The 20,778-nt window shown below is 43.0% G+C and overlaps 1 protein-coding gene across 26 annotated transcripts in view; it reads left to right on the top strand.

Moving 5' to 3' along the window:
* NRXN3 (neurexin 3) overlaps positions 1–20,778 on the top strand; it is a 1,227,884-nt gene that overhangs the window by 1,094,323 nt on the left and 112,783 nt on the right. For all 26 annotated transcript variants that reach the window (XM_080973879.1, XM_080973871.1, XM_080973878.1 and 23 more), the window contains one exon: positions 1,305–1,612. In XM_080973879.1, the coding sequence (XP_080830005.1) occupies positions 1,305–1,612 (308 nt within the window). The remainder of the gene's footprint in view (positions 1–1,304; positions 1,613–20,778) is intronic.

Genomic DNA, 20,778 nt, shown 5'->3' with positions numbered 1-20,778 from the left:
CTGTTAAACTAATTGTGTGAACTCACCCTTGATTTGTAGGTGGGAAAATAATTATTTCTGGGATCTATACTGACTGGAAATGCTGCATACTCCCTGCCTTTCTTTAAAAAAAAAGGTTAGGAAGCACACTTCTGAGATCTCAAGGAACTTAGTTGTGTTCACTATACAGTAGTTCTCAATGTGCCTCATAGGTAGATAACAACAGCCAGTAGTCCTGGGCCAAATCTGGCCTCCTGAGGTGTCTCACCCCTTCTCTCCCTGAAGGAAGAGAGGTGTGTGGAAATAATGGTGGTTACTTTGTATATTGTGGGACTTACTGGCAGCTCACTTGGGGTTTTGGCTTGCCACTTTATGCCCCTTCTCAAAGTGACCCGCCAGTAAAAACTACATGTACGTAGATCAAGGCCTAGGTCTCACTGAGGTAGTCAACCTGTGTCTGAGAACCAATGCTTCTAACTGTAGGTGTGGGCTCTCATATCAGGGAGAAGGCTACTGGAAACCTTCTCCCCAATATTTAGTTTTCTATGTGGAGAGAATTGTTTTGTATAAAGGAATAGTAAATGATGTGATTTTTCCCACCTGCAGTGTGAAGTGGTACACAGCTCTGACACAGTTTTACTGTGAGAACTAGGCCCAAACTCATAGGGTTATTTATGTGCACTAATTCAGCATTGACACATATTTTCTCTTCCATAGCAAATATGATCCAAAAATTGTATTAAATCTAACCGTTATTTAAAACAAGATTCTATCTTCCACAGCTGTAGCTATTATAAGTTTCAAGGAGTCATGCGTATGTCCATCTCTTAGCACATATCTGTGTTCTGTTCATCTTTTGCCAAATCACAGGACAGGACTGAATCTCTGCTCTGTCCATTCAAGGATCCAGGTTTTGTTTTTGTTTTTACATTCTGGAGAGGGCAAAAAACTAAGGAGGTTTTGGTGTTCTGGCTTGGATTAAACTCTCCCAAGTTCCCAAAGAATATGTAAAGAGTTGGATTTTTAAATTTGAAATGAAAACAAGGTTTGGGTAAAATTTCTCCTGAATGTGCTTATTTTTACGGGAACAAGACCACAAAGATCTGGATCCATTGTTTTGTTGTTCAGGCTTATCATGATTTGTGGCACATCGGGACAGCTATTTATGGTACTGCATTCCTGCCATTTAATCACCACAATTGCCATCACCACCACATCAGAAAACCTGCTTCGAGCTTTGGTCCATTTCAGCCAGGACTCAAGGGTTTAAAAAAGGGGAAATATTCCTGCCAATAATGTTATTCAACCCCCCCCCCTTCACTTAGGACGACAGTTAACGATCTTCAACACCCAGGCGCAAATAGCCATTGGAGGAAAAGATAGAGGGCGTCTCTTCCAAGGCCAGCTCTCCGGTCTCTATTACAATGGTTTGAAAGTGCTGAACATGGCAGCAGAGAGCAGCCCCAACATCAAGATCAATGGAAGTGTCCGGCTGGTGGGAGAAGTGCCATCCATCTTGGGAACCGCACCTACAACCTCCATGCCACCAGAGATGTCTACAACAGTCATGGAGACCACCACTACTATGGCCACTACTACAACCCGAAGAAACCGCTCCACACCTACCATTCAGGTGAGTCATTTGAAGTCTCTATAGCTGGCTTATGTTTTCTCAAATATATCTTAGGGCCAGATTCTCTCTCTCTTTTTTGTTTATGTTTTTTCCCCCTGATTTTATCTAAAGATAAAATTCAGCACAGAACTTGTTCACTCTCAGTTTCCATTTGAATTATTGTTGTATGTGCAGACATGAGGCCAAGTTCTTCTGTGATACTGTTTGACCCACTCATTAAGTTAGCGTTGGTTGCTCCTGTGTGGAGAACAAGATATGAACTTCATAAATCTGTGGAATTTGATAATGGAAGACCACGATGGTAGATTCTGGAAAGCCAGTGCAGATTAGTGTTCCTCATGTGTGCTATTTCTTCTTTAGTGGCGAAGTTTTTAATAGTGTGGATTGGGTTGCCCAAGCTGAGTTGTTCTTCATTCCTGTTTTTAACAATATTAAATAATAATAATATTTAAAGTGGAATATTAATATTAAAGTGGAAATTGTCAGATGGTTGCTTTCAGAGTCTGGGGCTCATTCAATCAGGTGCTTTTGAAATCTCTGATAGCCCTTATTGTCACGGAGGTATATATTTTTCTCTGACTACAGCTTCGTTAAGCCCTTTAGGGCTTAATAAACTCTCAATATATCTTTTCAATAATTGCAGACAGAAAATAATCTACAGATCAAATATAATTGCCTTGATGAAGCAGCAGTAGACTGTGTTCTTCCCCAAGTACAAATGAGATTCTTCTGAATAATAATTATTGATTGCTTGATCTGCTTTCTTTGTCTGCGTTGAGTAGAACAGAGAGCTCACCAGGCATTTCACAGAGACCTTCACATGTATAGAGGTGTCTTATACCTGCATGATAGAATTTATTGGATCGTATGGTCCTTTCATTCGGAATGTGGTTTATTTCTAATTAGCTCATCTAATTGAATGGTTCTTTTCCAGTCCAAGCCATCAATAGCTTTTGTTTCCCTTTTTTGAGTTGTGCTTCCCCACAATGGTAATGCACCATTGCCCAAACATTTGATCTTGTTCCTGGACCTTCATGGCTATGTCAGTTCTCTCCACCAGTAAAAACAACTCGACTCAGCAAGGCAGGACTATGTCAGATCATAATCAGGGTCTCAAATGTTGCTGAAAGTGTGACATCAAATGCTAAATGCTGCTTTATTTCTCCTGATTGCTTGTCAAGGCTCTACATCTTTTGCTCGCTGAAAAATCAGGTGGCTATGAATCAGTTCTAATTATTAGCTTCAATTGATGGTGTGTTATATAAAGGCCTCAGGTAAAGTCACCCACCTTGAAATTGGACTGCAAATAATTCAGATGGATTTTGTCATATTTGGAATGTTGTTCTTATACATTCTGGGAAAATGAAACAAAATGCAAGCCAGGTTTCCCCCTTCGTTAGCTCATGCAGGGCCAGCCTCATGAGATCTCACCAGAAGCCACTACTGCACAATGCCGGTGAGCAAAGCTTCTGTGGCGGTGGGTGGGAGAGGTGAAACAGGATGTGTCGTTCCTGAGTTAATGCTCTAATCAGAGTCTGTAAAGATTTTTTTGAGTCTATTCTGATGGAATTATATCAGTCTGTTGCGAGGTCACTGAAATATTTCATGAAACAGGCCCACCTAGATTATTTCTCAGAGGGTTTTTGACCTAATCTACATGTCAACTTGTTGAGCTGATTAAGTCATTATGTTCTTGAGAAAGCATCAAGGTGATTTAATACAGTGTAAACTGGCCTCTAAAAACATGGTTAGAGCAATGATTTCCTGGATGCACTCACACAACGAATGGTCTCATCTTGGCTTATATTAAAGCAATAACTCTTGACACTTCACTCTTTCCATTGAAAGGAAGATAAAAGTCAATATGCACCTCCATTACAACTCACTGTGTCTCAAGAGCAGGTCAATTTATTGTTATCGCAGTGCAAGACGGTTCTTGCTTCCTTTCAGTCACTCGACTGAGTTGTTCAACTCCATTTGTGTAAGCTGTATCCTATACAGACTCAGCACCAACAAGAAACTCAAACATCACACCTCCCCTGACGTACCGATTATTAAAATTAAGAAACAATGGGGGGGGGCTTTTTTTGTTGTGCTTTGGCACCGAGTGGCTTGTGATTCTGTTGCCTGTGGGGGGAAGCACTGGTCACTGCTGTAATTTTTTTTAGGACCAGCAATCTCTTCTATCCCAACAACAACAACAACAACAACAACAACACACACCCATTATCCAGAATGTCTGAACTTCCAGGGCAAGGGAGAAAATCCAAAATGACAGTTGGAAGCTACTTATCACTAGAGATGAACAATTGTTAGGATATTTTGCCTTGATGATCCCATTTTATGAGTCTTGATTGGCCAAGAAGGCAGAGGTTTATTTAGCTATCCTCTCTTGCACTTGTTACCATACCAGCTGAAGGTACAAGGACCCAAACAAATGTGGTTTAAATAACTGCTAGGTCATTTTATTACACTGTATTCATTCATTCATTCATTCATTCATTCATTCATTTATTCTCTAATAGCACACTGCAGATCTATGTGTATCTACTTCTCTTTTGCCTGATTCAAATGTGCAGAAACAGCCCACAAGCTTTGCTATTTGAATGGGGGTTCACAGTTGGGTGGGATTCAAATGTCTCAATGGTCATCCATGCAAATAAACCCAACTCACTTCTCGACATAGAATACTAAAATCTGAAGGAGATGAGTTTTGGCCTAGCTTCCTCTCTCTTACAAGCTAGTACTTTGTGCACACATTCAGGTTCTAAATCACATGGGGGCAGACTTCATGGGTAGAGCTGCCTTCATGCTGCTTCATGCTTCATGCTGCTGCTCAGCCCCAATGCATGGAGGGCAGTGGAAGAGGGCTATCAGGAACATTATGGAGAAGGCATGGCCACCAAATGATGCTTCGCTCTCCCCTTCATACAATGGGAGATGCATTGGGAGATCTGAATAGGAGTAATGTTCTGGCCTCAAAACATGCCAGCCAGTCAAACTTCTTTTGGAAGGGAAAATTTGTAAAAAAATTATGTGATCTATATATTGCTTGAACTCCAAGGAGCTCAGGGTGGCACCTATAGTTTTCCTCTGCAATTTTTCCTTCTAACAACCCTGTGAAATAGGTTAACCTGAGAGTGAGTGTGTGGCCCAAGGTCTCTTAGCATAGGAACCAACAGCATAGGAACTGTGGGGGCTTCAGCCTCCACAATAAAATATTTGAGGGGGCAGGGTTCCCCCAAAGTTGATGGGCATTCCCATTTAAATGGTGTGTGTGCACTGCGTCAAGTGATCAATTATGTAGGGTGGGGCTTACCTGGGCCCCCACAATATTTTATTCAAATTGGTACCCAATCCATATTTTTATTTAAATCAACCTTGACAAAACAATCTGAACATCAAACAGCTAGCAAACATCGAGGATGGGGCAACTCAGCCAGCCCCACCCTTTCCATCTATTCCATCAGCAGTGAGTGTATATAGGGGGTGGGGTGGGGGGGACATTGATGCAAAATGTCCCTATTTTAAACTGAAAAATGTTGGAGGGGATGTAACAAGTAACATGATGCACATCTGGGTAGAGATATGTGGTGTTCTGTTTAACCCTGGAGCCTGTACTTGCTTAAGCTGATAGAAATTGGTTTAGTCCAAAGAAATTGGTTTAGTCCAAAGTTCACTTTGCCTACTTGTGATTTCTTGTTTGTTCCACTCCATTTAATGAAGCACGTTTGCTTCTGACTAACAGAGCTGCCTACCGACCCTTAGTAAAAGTGCCACTTTGACCCCCTGACACATAAGTTTGCTCTGTATTCAAGCTCGGGTCTGTTCGGAAACGGCATGTGTTGTATTAAATTACTCTTACAGACCTCAGGGCCCTGACACACCAGCTTCTCTCGTATTAACAATATCCTCTTTGGGAATTCCACTTTGCCTCACTGCTGTGCATAGAACACGGAGGCATATGGCTATCGTTCACTTAAATGCTTCTACTTTTAACTCGGGAATGTCCTGGAGTGCAGGGCTGCTGCTAGATTAGGGCTGTCTCACATCCAAAATGAGAGATGTGTTGTTATTTCTATCAGGCTTGTTCTCGACAGATGCCTTGTTTCTGTTGTTGAGCTTTTTGAACTTTACCTGACTAGCCTTCTTAATCTGTCTGGTTGGTCAGATCTGGTGGTGATGACACACAGCACAATAACTCCTCTATTCTGAGCCCCCTTTTTTTCATTGACACTTGGGGTAGCAACCCTTTTCTATGGTTTTTGTTTCCAGTATTTATATTTTTGACAGTTCAGCTGCCATCAGCTGATATTTACAATCTACAGATATGGGTTCTTTGTGCCCCACTTATGGTGGAGGGATGGTGTTAAAATATAGGGCTTTCTCAATGGTTGACCCATCGTTGTGGCACAACATGCTCTGTGAAGAGTGGGTGAACTTCCTTTCTAGTGGCTGGTGAACTCTTTTTTGGGGGGCAGGCTTTTGGCTACTAAGTGTTTCCTTTTAAGGCTGTTTGGTTCCTGCCTCTGTTGTATTTTTGTACCTTAACTGAATGTATTATTTTATATGATAATGTGATTTTAATGTGTTGTCAGCTGTACTGAGTTGTGCATAGGCACTAGAATAGCAGGATAGGAAAATATATATAAATAATAACAACCTCTGTTTGAGCTGGACTAAATATTACGACAAATAAATTAATACACTGCATTCAACAAATTGTGTTTGTCCAAAATGCCCTAAATCCAGAACATTCCTCAGCAAAATCCAAGGAACTGGCTATGAACAGTCAAATGAAAACAAATGAATTCAACACTGACTTGAATCCGTTTAGATTTCATGTACTCAATCATGTGGTGTCAAGGGACCAAAAATAGAATTCTCTAGTAAAATTAATATAAATTGTAACATGAAAAGTGGTTGTTGATTTCAGTTCTAGTTTCCACTGATGACAATTTTTTGAGATGAAACCCACAAAATGCGCTTCACCTTTGGGTTTTCTTAAATTCATTTTCCTGAATCGTAAATGCTGAAGCTAAAGCATTTGTAAAGCCAAATACTTGCTGAGTAGTCACTTCATAGTTGAGCTGAACAGATTTGATTAAATTTGTAAATATGTAAGCTTTGATATGCTTAGTAAGGACTATTGGATCTGTGTGAAGTCAAGAATGGACTAGTTAAACATGAATGGATGCCAAGGGTGAATGCAAGGGCTCCTTCTTGTCATCGAAAAGGATCAAGATCCATAGGCAGAATAGTGGGAGGCAATTCTTGCTCATTCCCCTCTTCCCCCTCAACCTATTGCTCTACCTCTCATTCTGCTCTGGATGGTCCTCTAACCTTCCAGATCAAATTTTCAGGGGCTGGAGGGGACGTTGGTTGGAAATACTTCCCCATTTCCACAGATAGTGGATAGAATGTTGGATTTCGACCCAGACTTGAGTTCAGCCTCCACTAAGCTGTGAACTTCACTGTGTCGTATTGGGCCTGGGTAAGATCACACACGGCCTAGCCTACCACATTGTATTGCTGTATATATGGTAGTCCTTGGAAGAATGGTAGAATAGAAATGTAATAATAAACAACTCTGAAAGAAAGGAGGAAAGATATCATTGATTAATGTCAGTGAGCCTCCCCATTGGTTTAGTTAGGGTTTGATCAGTGGAGTGCTTGGGGATCCATCCTTTTACCAGCGTCCAGCACAGTTGCCTAGCTGCATTTTGTTTAGGCTGAGGGCCATAGGATTTTGATTCAGAACTTCCCATAAGACACTGCTCTCGCAGCACTTTCTTTTAGGCATGCCTTGTGATGGAACACAGCAGAGAAGATTTGTCAGTATAATTAGCCTCTAACTGTCAGGGAAAGAAAAATACACTTGTCTCCTCTTGCGATTGCCAAGGTACTTTCTTTTTCACTCTTAAGAAAATAATTTTTGGAGAAGGAAATTGGCCTCTAATTTACTCATTGCTTGTTATGAGTCTCCAGTGACATTTTCATCCACTGACTGCAAAGCACTAAAGGAGAAAAAAATATTAAGGAACTTGAAAGCCCCAGCTTTCTGTCTTACTTCACACAAGCCCGTTCATATGACATAAAATTGTCTTTTCTTCCCCTACTACCTTTTATTGTTGTTCAAATTTATGTCATGTGCAAAACAATTGGCCCCGCAATCACAGACATTTACACTGGGGTTATCAGTGCAACACCATGGTTTGTGATGTTCTACTGGCACAATGGTTGGTACATACTTGTCTTATGTGTATGTTTTTATGGGGCAGCAATGAGGATGACAACACATCTCAAAGGCAAAGATGGGTAAAAGGAATACTGTATTGGCCCAAATATAAGACAAACCCACAAATAAGCCGCACCTTTTAAATTCAAGGCATATTTGCGGGTGCGACACACCTCCCGGCACTACCGCCCTGGATGGAGGGCGGCCAGCACTAGATTCTGAGTGTGCTGTGTGCCCACCTCCCAACACTACCATCTCTGGACACTACCTCCCCAAGCCGGCGCTGGGGGAGGCTTGGGAGCAGTGGGTGGGTTGTGTGCCATTGCCCCACGCTCCTGGGCTGCTTCCTGGGAGGGTGTAGCCATGCCACTTTGCCAGCAGCCTCCCCCCCTTCCCCCTTCCTTACAGCGGCTCAGGGAAGGCTCGGGAAATGTGGCTGGGACGGGTGCCGTTGTCCCACACCCCCAATGGCCCGATGGCCCTCGTGGGCAGCTGTTTCAGCAGTGATACCGTAAGGTCGCGAATATAAGCCACACTTTAACTTTTTACAATTGGAATTTGGGGGGGGGGGAGTGTGGCTTATATTCAGGCCAATACGGTATATATCTAGGTGGAAGATAAGAACTCTCTTCAAGCATTCAAAGAGGCTTAATGTGGGGAGTGGGTGTGCACACACCAGCCCTGTTCCAGTGTCCATGAGCATGTGCATTCCATCCTTGATCTTTCTGGAAGGTATTAAGGGAACTAGTAAGGACTTTTAGTTGCCCATGCACAGGACTCCCCATGAACAGGAACTCTGCCCTATCAGGGTGCAATGCAGGAAGTTGTTGCTAGAGTATTATCCAGTTAGAACCCTCACACATTCTCCTGAATGCTTGAATAGGGTTAGGGAGTTCTAAGCCGGGATTGTTATTATTGACAATTTCCCTCCCATTGGGGAAAATTGGGAAGGAAATGAAAAGGAGTGAGTTAGACAGGCTCTTGACCTTGCCTAACTTTCTCCTCTATTGGACCCAAGTTGCTTCCTGATCCCACTGTGGCAAGCCCCAGCATGTCCCCTTTCTGGCTCTACAGATGCCAGAGCTCTGATGTCAATTTGGCTAAGGTAACAGAAGATCTGGCAATGGTAGGGACGGGAGGATCCAACATGAAGCTCTTTTTCCAAGAGCACTGGGAATAATTCAGTGCCATGATCTTCTGATCATTTCATCATTTCTACTTGCCAGACAGAATGATCACCCCTCTCACCCACTGTATATTAGGTATGTTGCCTTGGCAATCAGTAAATTGTTCTATATGATTTCACTGGTTAGCATTCTGTATGTTGCCTGCTTACTGTTCTGAGAAGCATTTGGAAGTTCACTCATGTTCTCGAATGTGTTTCTGGGATAATATGCAGTAATTTTACAAAGTTTATGTACTATGACTATAATGTCGGTGTGGGGACAGTATGTGGTTTGCATTCAGAGGGGATGCCATCTTGTCCTCAGGCAGCAGAATGTCTTCTGCCAACCCTGATCCAGATATGTGAATATGAACATATGACGTTGCCTTAGACCTCTGGTCCTTTGAACATAGAATTATCAACTGTGACAGATATCAACTGTCCAAGGTTCCAAACAATGTATTTCTCAGTCCTCTTACTAATGCCCTGTAACTGGAGATGTCAGGATTGGAGCCTGGTTTCAAGTGGAAAAGAATAAGCATATACCCAAAGTGATTGCCCTTTGCTTCATTGCTGTTCATTTGGGCCCATTCCTGCAGAGGAATCTGCTAGGCACTATCTCACTATAGTGTAGAAGCAATTGTGAATGAGTAAGTATGTGGGTGGATGTTTTGGGCCCTGGAAAATACAGATGACATTATTTATATGGCAAATTATCTCAAATGTATATATTTGAAAACATTTGATAATCTGTGTGATGAGAGAGAGGGTAAAGTATGATATGCAAGTTGGCCCAAAAGCTGTTAGTTGTGTGAGTAATCACAATTTGAAATTCAAGTTTTTTTGACAAGCGTATGGCATGTTTCTGGAGCCAGTTTGCTTTCCAAATGCAATTACAAGTTTGAACGTCCTCTGGTATTCGGGAACAGCCTGTTAAAATCTGCTACTTTGGAAGTGGGGGGAGAGGCGGGAAATGCGTATGTGAAACTATATTCTTTGCAGAAGGCATAGATAAAAATATGTATAAATGCAGGCAAATAAATGCCCTAGAGTGCAGAGACTTTAAACACATACTTCATAGTCGTAGACAAGTTATGATAACTAGAATAGCAGATCACGTGAACTGGCAAAAAAATATATGGTTCTGTTTTATTTTTTTCAATTTTAAGCACGGGAGGGTTTAGTTTGTGCTGTAGGTTCATCAAGGCCCAGCCCTAGCATTTTTTGTTAATGCCAGGTTTCAGCTGTGGAACATATGAAGTATGAACAGATGAATGCCCTTGGGGAAGTGCAGTTTCCATCTTCTTCACCATGGAATAACTGCAGAGACTCATCCACACATTGGCATTTAGAGGGAAGATTTTCCAGTTCATAGGCTAATGTTTCCAGCAGATTTGAGCTCTGACATCTCTTTTTCTAGAAACGAAGCACAGATGCCAATGCTGGCTTCAATTTTTGTGTGTGTGTCAGGGGCAGGAGGAGGCTTGGGCAAGAAACCCTTAGCTGCTCCCCATTCCCTGGGTGGGCTCTCAGCCTCCTGGCTGTTGTCACCACTGCCCCTCTCATTCGCCCCCTCCTTCTGGAATGAAGAGCAAAACCAGGGGACTCTCAGGACCAGCAGCAGTCCCCCTGATTGGCTGTGGGTCTTAGTAGTTCCCTGACATTGCCGAATTCTGACACTATTGCAGTCCAAACACTTCTTTAGCCTTTCTGCAGAATGTGTGAGGGCTTAAAATGGGTAGCAGGTAAAGGATGCGCACACTGGCCCCTTTCCCGATGTCCTTGTGGTTACAAGCCTCACAAATAGACTTCTGGCGCATGGGGGTCTGAAGGGGAATGCTAACTGTATTCAGTTGAAATGCACAGAGTTCCAAACTGAACTAACAATACTCAATGAATGGAGATAGAATCCTCACTGCATAGCTCCAAATGTTGAGATTGGACAAGCCCACACAACCCTACCCAGTTAGATTCCTTGTGTGCTGTACCTCCTCTGCTTAACACCCTGCTCTTGCTGAAGAATGACAATCCATGTGAAGAACAACTCCATTTATTTTAACACCCCTCTCCAAAATCACCAGGATTGAATTGGCATTGGGCAATAATAATTCACTTCAAGTAAATGCTAGGCCAATCTGTGAAAATGAAAGACACTCCCCACACTTCTCCATCTTTGCTTCAAAGGTTCTGGGCATTTCCCGACTCAGCTTGTTTTTGTTTCTCAAAAAGGAAAAGGAGTGGGGAGGTTATCCGTTGAAGTTTGTGGTAAAACTGAGCGGGTCTCCGATCTGCCTTGAGACGCCTAGTTAATAGCACTATCTGACTTGGGAATGTGAAATCATGACTGGAACCATCTCAGTGTGCCTTGTTATTTGGAGTGCACGCAGAGCTGATGCGCATACCCCTGTTAAACAGAAGCAAATTTGTATTTCCAGAATGGCTTGAGTTCTTAGAATGACAGGATTCATTGAAAGATGCAATGCAAAGCAAGTGGCTGCTTAGGAATGAACAGAGAAAAATCACTGGCTTTGTAGCACAGAAAGAGAGATCCGGCTTGTTTTCTCCCGGTTCTTAAACCACGTCTGGTTTGCTTGCTATTTATACCCTGCAGGGAAATGATTGGGAGCTGCAGGCGTTGCCAAAAGACTTCCAAGGCAGACATTTTCATTTTGTTTTTGACAAGACTCATTGAGAGGTGGGGGATGCACATCTTACCTTTCTTGGCTCACGTTTAGATGACAGCGTAGAAATTAGAAACACATCCTGGCTGTTATGACAGTCCTATTTCTTGAAACCATCTAATTAACGCCTTGGGTTTTCTTTGGTGAGAAACAGTGCTGTGTAGCTAATAGAAAGGGCGGGGCGGGGAGTTTCACACTGCATTCCTCTTTGTCGGTGGGGTGAGCTGTCACTAAAATGGAAGCTGTGCCTGTCATCGCGAGCTCTTGGATTTGGTACAAGCTGCTTGATTGACAGCTGGACCTGCAGAAACAGCAAATATTTCCCTTTCTGCATGCACAGTTCTTTACTGAGGAATATGGTAAGAATATTTATGTATTTATTAATTTGCTCATGTGTCCATTGCATTTATATGCCACTTTTCTGCCATGGCACTCAAGGGAGGTTACCATTTTAAAAGATAGAAACAAATGATATAAGACAGTGGTCCCCAATTGGTGGTCTGCAGGCCCCAGGGGGTCCGTGGCACAACTTAGTTGTGGGCCATTGAATGCATCAGCTTGCTTGGTTCACACTATTTTGTCCATTTAATCAATCAATCAATTTTAAAAATTAGATGGCAGTCTGGAAAGCTGTTGTTAAGTAAAAACTTTATGGATGAATACATCAAGCCACTAGGCACTGTCTCACTGTGATCGTCACATCACTGCCACATGCAGTTGCATAGGGGCATAAGTCCCTGCAGAGGCACTCCATAGAGCCCTCTCTGCCATTCTTTCCTCAACTTGGTGCATAAGCAAAAGGGAGAGCCTTTGTGGTGTAGTGGTTAGTGTGCTGGCCTATGACCTTGGGAGTCCAGGGTTCAAATCCCCAGTCACCCATAGAGCTCACTGGGTGACCTTGGACTACCTCACAGGGCTTTTGTGAGGGGGGGAAATGGATGGGGAGGACAATGTATATCGTCTTGAAGTTCCAGGAGAACAGGTGGGATATATGTAATAATAAAAATAAATTATGAAATAAAAAAGGGGAAGGAACATTAGTGTAGGCTTCAGGGAATCCTGAAGCAGGAGCTGGGGCAATTACAGATCCAGTTTAGATCAGGCCAGACTCTGGAGAATCTGGCGACAGTTCCCAAAGGAACACAGGGAGAAAGCAGAGCTTAAAATCCATTGTCTGACCTTTCACCACTTCTGTGTGGAACCCATCACCACTCTCAAAGGAAATCAACTTATCAGCTAATCCTACCATAAGGCAGAATGAAGTGGTCCACCTCAGATGGCAAATTTTTTGGCACCCTTAAAGGTTGACAAATTGACAATTTAGAGTATTTTTTATTATTATCACCAATCACTGTTTGAATCTTCTCACTTGGGCACTAACATATCTTGGCGCCATTGCTGCACTGTAACACTATTTCCATGTGCTTTGAGACCCTTGCATGGTTGTCTTTGAAAGAGCCAGCCAACGTAGAAGAGGTTTGTTGTATGCAAGCTATAATATATACAGAGCCAGGAGAAATTGCAGGGCTGGCTAATTTTCCCATTGGATGCATACAATGCCTCATAACCCCATGGCAGACTGATTAAAAAATAGTAAGCGGGGGGGGGGGGGGATTAACTTGCCACAATCTTTATTCCCTTTTCTGAAAGGTGACCTCTGATGAGAGCAGAAGGATGTGAATGATTTTAATCTGCAGTAACAATGGAGAACCAGTCCTGACCGACTCCTGCAGTATAAATATATAAAATGACAGATTATTCTGCCGCTTCCTCCTCCCCTCCTGCCCAGACATACACATACACATGCCATAATGCACAGCTAAATTTCAGTTGTGCTTTATCTCTCAGCTACTGCCCCAGTGATTAATGCTGTGCTTTCTGGGAGGCTGGAATATGAGGGGAGAGAGGGAGAAGCGAGATATGTATTTCTGGGGCTGTTTATCATTATCATTATTCCTTTATAATAGTTTTTCCTCCTGTTGGAAGAGCTTAATTTACTGAAGGAGCAGGGGGCATGACAGGTGAGAGAAGAGATGATGGCAGGTGGATGGATGGCTTGGGCAAAGGCAAGGACAAAGATAGGAAGCTGAGCTGTTGAAAGCAGTGAGCAACTTTTGAAAAGTGTGGTTCTCCCCCCCCCCCCCCCAATATTAAGGATTTAGAAAGACAAGACTAATTTACACCTTGCTGGTGCAACTTCCTGCATGAGCTGCCCATTCACCATTGTGGGCAAGGGCCACAGCTCAGCATATGCTTTACAGTGCAGAAGGTTTTATGTTTGATCCCTCACATCTGCCAATCACTGGTCAGCTGAGAACATTCTTTACCAACTTTGGCTGGTGCACCAACTACAACCATTACTGGACAAGGATAGCCTTGCCAGCATGGTTTATACATTAGTAATCTCTTGATTACTAGGGATGCGGGTGGCACTGTGGGTAAAACCTCAGTGCCTAGGAATTGCTGATCGTATGGTCGGTGGTTCGAATCCCCGTGGCGGGGTGAGCTCCCGTCGTTCGGTCCCAGCTCCTGCCCACCTAGCAGTTCGAAAGCACTCTTAAGTGCAAGTAGATAAATAGGTACCGCTTTATAGCGGGAAGGTAAACGGCATTTCCGTGTGCTGCGCTGGTGCTGGCTCGCCAGCTGCAGCTTCGTCACGCTGGCCACGTGACCCGGAAGTGTCCTTGGACAGCGCCGGCTCACGGCCTCTAGAGCGAGATGAGCACGCAACCCTAGAGTCGGACACGACTGGCCCGTACGGGCAGGGGTACCTTTACCTTTACTAATCTCTTGATTAGGCTACTGTAATGCACTGTATGTAGAATTTCCCTGTAGCTGGTTCAAAGCATGCAGCTAGTGCAAAATGCAGCTGTCAAGATGCTTAATGTGACACCCAGCTTTACACATACTGCGCCATTGTTGAAAGATCAGCACCAGCTGCCAAGTTCAAGATTTTGTTCTTAACCTTTAAAGCTCCATATAACTTGGTACTAAGATACCTAGCAGGCTAAGTCACTCTTAAGATATTCCAAGGGGATCCTGTTGGTCAATCCGTGACCAGTGGATTGTCACTGGTTGACTAGGCTTGCTATATGTCTGGAAAATTTCAGACATGTTCGGAAATTGGACATCATCTCCTGCAGGTAAAAGGGAGGCAATGTGGGCTTGTATGTGTGTGTCTCTGTGTTATTAGCAAGAGCATTGCCTTCACTCTCCATGAACTCTGTGATCCAGGGAGGTTGGGTGGCCTCTAGACCCTAGGGGAATAGCCCCACCCCCAACTCTCGGCCTGAGGTGACTCTATGGTTGCAGGAGGCTAGGTGGGCTCCTTGTGGGCAGTGGCGGGAAGGGAGAGCAGGTTTGAAGGGGAGCAACAGAGAGAGTGGGGCAGAAGTGGCCAGAGGTGTCCACCAAGGGAAGCAGGAAGGCAGGGGATCCAGGGCGGTCATTGGGCTCTGGGGAAATGAGGGCCACTAGTTATGATAGCTGCATTATTACACGGAAGGGTTAACAATGATGGTGGGGTGGGTGGGGGGCACTGGTCACTGCCTCCCCTCCCCTTCCTTAAGGTGTTTTCCTTAAGAAAGCTCAACAATTTGGGGGGTGTCTGGATTTTTTCTTTTTGAAATATGGCAAGTCTATGGGTGACCTTCTTGGTGATGATACCCACCCTCTCAAGTGTCCTTTTGGTAATTCATGATGTGGAGATAGTGCATTTTAAACACTTCTTTTAAAACTTTAAAAACCCAAGCTTTTTCTTATCTTTAAGCAAATACAACTTTGCTTCCGACAGTGAATATTAGTGTTACAAGTGCATTCACATAAAAGTTTGCAGAAATTCGAGGGTCACTCTATATTCTGGGTTGGAATGTCACTGTAGCTTATCAGTAGGTTTTGGGATTCAATGGTGGTTCTCCCTTAGCCACTCTCTCTGGGCAATAATTGTAGATAAATGCAACTAGCAGAATGATCCTGTGTATGTCTATTCAGAAATACTGTAAGTCTTGCTGATTTCATCTAGGTTTATTCCAGGATTGCAGGCAAGAAGTGAACCAATTCAATTTCCCCTGAGAAGGCAGGATCTATGTAGAGGTAGCATCATTAACAGATTTATCCTCTAGTGGCTAGATAAAAAATAAACATCAATTAACCTTAAATGCATATGGTCTTAGCAAGCACAGTGTAACACAAGCTGCCAAGGAAGACAAACCTGCCCTAGTTTTTGAGAAACTTAGGAATGGGTGGAGGTTGCATCCCAAACCTACTTATCACTGGGCAAAACTTATACTCACCCAATACTCCATCTCCAGCTATTGCTTCCATAACTGATGCCTGGGATTAAAAGATAGGAAGTGAAAATTCCAGTATCATAATGGATAATACCAAGGGCATAAAGAAAACAATATTGAAAATGTATCTTTGGAGATCAGTGATTTGCAGTCACATTACCAAACCTTGGAGTTCTCTTTGTCCTCCAAGAGGCCATGTGTCATGATCTCATTTCCAAGGGTCTAAGTCAGTCTTTCTACTCTGGAGGCAGGAATTTATTTCCATAAAGCTGTTCCTGATATATACCAGGCATCAAAGGCTGCTGGAGGATTAGAACGGTAATACATTTCTTTTACAGTATTTACTATTCACATCATCCTCTAGAAAGGTAAAAGGCTGCTCCGTGGATCTTCTTCCATCCAGGCGCTTCTCAAATCCACACATGCTTAGCTTCAGGAATGCTACAGCATGAATTTCTCCCTGGCTTGCTACTGGGTCACACAATATAATTAAGAGCTGTTGTCTTTTCTGGGGGGTGAAGACCAGGAAGCAAAGGCAGAACAGTATTGCCCCTTTTCACATGCATGTTGCAAATGAGATAGATCCATGGATGTAGATTTCACTTTTCTATCACTAGAGTGGTTTTAAAGACAGAAGGAGGGCATTGGTCTCTAGCCTGCAAATTTCTCTGCTTTCGTCAAGCCTGGTCATTTTGAATTTACAAAGCACTTTTCTGCTGTTCAAATCTATTTAATGGCTGCAGTAGCTCAAGGTCAATTCCCCTGAGAACCAAGGTTTCCTCCTCCACCAGCTGAATGCCATTCTCCCTCCCCTTTGGAAATTTGAAAGATGCTTCTTGTGCGATGGCAGCAAAAGGTGGCTCTGATTAGGCACTATCATTTTTCATTCCCTCAAAGGAGGCATTAAGCTGTTATGGATGGAGAATATATGAAGTGGCATTTGCACTGTGGTTCTTTGGTACCGAAATCACTAGATAAGGGATGATATAAATCTTTGGGTAGGGCATTGCAAGTGAGCAGAATTTCCAAACTAAAGGAATTCCCTGTGATCAAACTTGGTACTCATGTGGTCCTGCCTGTGCAATATTAACTGTGCTCAGCTAACATGTGGAACAACACCTGTTGATTGAGAGAGCAGGAATGTGAGCCAGTAAAGGCCTTCGTTACACACCTTTAGTTGCCGTGCAAAAACATTCCTCTTCTCCCAGGCCTTTGGCTAATTAAACAATCTGTGACCTTTTAAACTGTGGAAGGAAGTGTTTATTGTTTGTTACTATGGTATGTATCTTTGTGTTTTCATACTGTAAATCACCCTGTGATCTGCAGATGAAAGGTGGTATAGAAATTTTATAGTAAAAAATTATATATAATCATCATCATCATTTACCCAATGGGATGCTGCCCACTGATGTCCCTCTCCCTCCCAGTGCCCAACCCCAAGAAGGCTTAGACAGAAACAGGTGTGACTTCTAATCACTAGGAAACTGCCATCTTAAATATTCCCACAATGCCGAGCCCCCATGTAGTTTCACTCAGGGATATTGTGATAAATTTACAATGGCAGCTGCCTGGCTACAACTGATGTCATGCAGGTGCCATTTTAAATCTTCTGTGATGCTCTAGACCACCCAATGTAGCCCCAGAATAATGCTGTGTCAGGCAATTTTGGGTGTCATGAGACATTTAAAATGGCGGTTTGGAACCACTTGGTGATTGTGTGGGGCATGGGGCCCAGCAACTATCAGTGCTTATGGGCCTCACCATGCTGTACAGGGCCCAGAAATTGCCTCGGTTTTAAACAGCTGGTTAAAAATGCCATTTATTTATCACACTTGTATTCTGTTCCTCCAAAGGTGCCCAGAGTGGCAAATATGGGAGCTGATTCATCTTATCTTCACAAAAACCATTGTCTCACAGCTGAGTAAAATCTGAACCCAGCTCTCAGTGGTCCAAGTTCCCATGTTTTAAACTTAAGACACCCAAGCCCTCATAATGCATTTGTCACAATTTTGCCCGTGCTGGGAGAGCTCAAAATCACCCAATGACCTGCCTGTATAAGCAGGGACTGGAATTCAAGTATCCCCAGTCTAAATCCAACTCTTGTTCCACTGAGTTTGCTTCTGTGTTTTTCTGTACTATCTGCCTACTGAAGTGACAATATTTGAGTTTGTTTGTTTGTTTGTTTTTAAAGCTCTTTTGTGCATGCAGGTGTAAGGATCACAGTCTAGGTACGCACTATCTAAAGACAATAAACGAATATGATTGGGCTATTCAGTAGAGGTACAAAGAATAAGATCCTCTCTGGGAGGGATTAGAGGTCATTCTTAAGGCAAGGAACAGAAGGGCGGCAGGGAAACTATCAGATAATCCGTATATCTCATGGCAGATTTTACATGCTACAGTTCTCCAGCCTTGATTTTCAACCTTGTGGAAAACTGGCCAATAAAACTCCATAGATGATTTTGCATAATAGGAAATTATATACTAGGAAGATAGTTGCTCATGTATTTAAATGTATGTAAATACCGGCAGATGTAAATCTCAACACTGGATGTGAAAATATTAACTATCTCCCCATCTTCACAATTATATCGTTTGGAAAAGTTCTGTACCAATTACTATAATGCGTCATCAGTCATATGTTTAGATTTAATCTTACTTCCAGAAACAACATCTTTTCAATGTGCCCTAGAATGGAGCTTAAAAAAACAACAACACCCCAGTGTATTTACTCTGCTCAGAATTAAGGATGTTGCATTATGTGGGAGTATATTGGCTGTACCTTGCCCCAAAGAGTTCATTCTGGCTTGGCACACTGAAGAATTTGCTTCATCGTCATATACAGAGGCATTCACGATATTCAGAAGACATGCTGTCCAAACAGATTTGTGGTTTGTACCCCAGAGGAGCACCTGCCTTGATGGGTAGTCACAATGTTGTGCCCTATGCAAATCGAACTCATGCACAGCGTGTAAGAAAGGATTAATGTTCTCACTGCTCAGTGAATGAAGAGAGTATTGGAAATTTTACCCTTCCTGAAATATGTATAAATTGATGCGCAGACATAGAAGCAATTTCTCAAGTTAGGGGGCAGTATGAAGATTTGACATGCTAGAGAGCTGGGTTATTTCTCCTAAGGAATAAGAACCTAAGAAGATCCCCTCTGGATTAGACAAAAGGCATATCAAGCATTCTGGGCTGTATTTAATGTAGCACTAAGCAAAAAAGTTCCATTGGCACGAGGACGTCTTCTTGAGTAGTAGAACTTTACACACACACCCATCCGCCTCCTGCATGCCCCCAAAATTATGGTCTGGGGGATCCTCAAACACTCTGCAGCAGATCTGAGGATGTTGTGGGGCTTGTATGGAAGGGGAGGGAAATCCCATTCCACCAGTGCTAATCCTTGCACAAGAGCAACTATTTTATTGAATACTGCCCAGTTTCCTGCAGTAGCCAACCAAATGCTTCTGGAAGAGCCATAAACAGGGTATACACATGATCCCTTTCACCCCTGTTGCCTTAAGCAGTTGGTATTTACTAGTGTACTGTCTCTGAACATTTGACCATCATGGCTAACAGCTGCCGATATTGTGCATGAATCTGTCTCGTCTTCTTTCAAAGCCTTCTGAGCTAATGGAAATGGCAAACCATTCTGGCTTACAATATTATGATGTTCTAGAAAGGCCAGGGCAATGTAGTGACTTTTAGATGTTGCTGGACTATAACTCCCATTATCTCTAACCATTGGCGATGATGGCTGGAGCACACCACATTGGGTACCGTGTTCTAGAATGAAAAATGGGTCCTTATTTAAAATAAGAGATCTTACTTATATAAATGATACCTCTTAAGTTGTATGCTTGGATCATTTGGCTTGCCTTTCAAATACCACCTCAGCAGGGGTAAACCATGCTGGTAGGCAACAAGGCTGTTCTAAGGAATAGGACAGCGAATAATGGGTCTTTCTAAAATATTTCCTTCCCTTTTTGTTCTGTCCTCCTTTCCCCCTGTGTTGTGCATTGTTGAGATTTTGCAGCCCTCTTCAGATATTTGTTTCTCCATGTGATTAACAATGAATGGAGGAGTAAGCAGAGATGAGGATTCTCACCCCACTCCTTCTGTCACCATCTCAAGTTGGAAGACAGCCATCTGCACCCTGTTCTACTCCTGTAGACTTTCCAGACAATTTAGAACCCTGATTTTCCAGTGTTCTAAAGCAAATGTAGCCATCCTGCTGTAGACAGTCACCCTCCAACATGCTCTTCTCTTCTTCCTCTGCCAAGTGTTAAAATCACATGGAGCAAGGAACACCTGGAAAAGGCTAGTCTTTTCTGCAAAACATACATTTTCTGTTAGAGATCACACCCCCAGCCTGCTTCTGCTCTCTCTTTGACAGCTCCCTTGCTTTGAAGTCTTGTTTGACTTGGCAGAGAATATCCATTAGCCTGTGAGCTTTTATTTTATTTTATTTAAGCTTTCTCATATTTGACCCCTGCCCCCTCCCCCGTAACAAATCCTTGCGTTGAAAACTCTGCTGGGAGTTATGTGTTCCTTTGCACTGCTGAAAGCAATGACACAGATTATTTTCAAAGTGTCCTCTAATTGGCTCACTGGCCAGAAATGCAAGGCTAATTGTAAGAATAATCCACCTGGAGCCCTGCCTGTTGCACTTTGGGCTGATGCTGAAGGAAACATTGAAACACCTGTAAAAAGATGCCCACCCTCAAGAGAAGGGGTAGGGGGAAGCAAATTGAAAAGGGGACATGGCAACCTCTGGCACATGCACACGC

Source organism: Podarcis pityusensis, assembly GCF_964106645.2.
Source record: "Podarcis pityusensis genome assembly, chromosome: 1".
NCBI classification, from domain to species: Eukaryota; Metazoa; Chordata; class Lepidosauria; order Squamata; family Lacertidae; genus Podarcis; species Podarcis pityusensis.
This window is presented reverse-complemented; position numbering and strand designations above follow the sequence as displayed.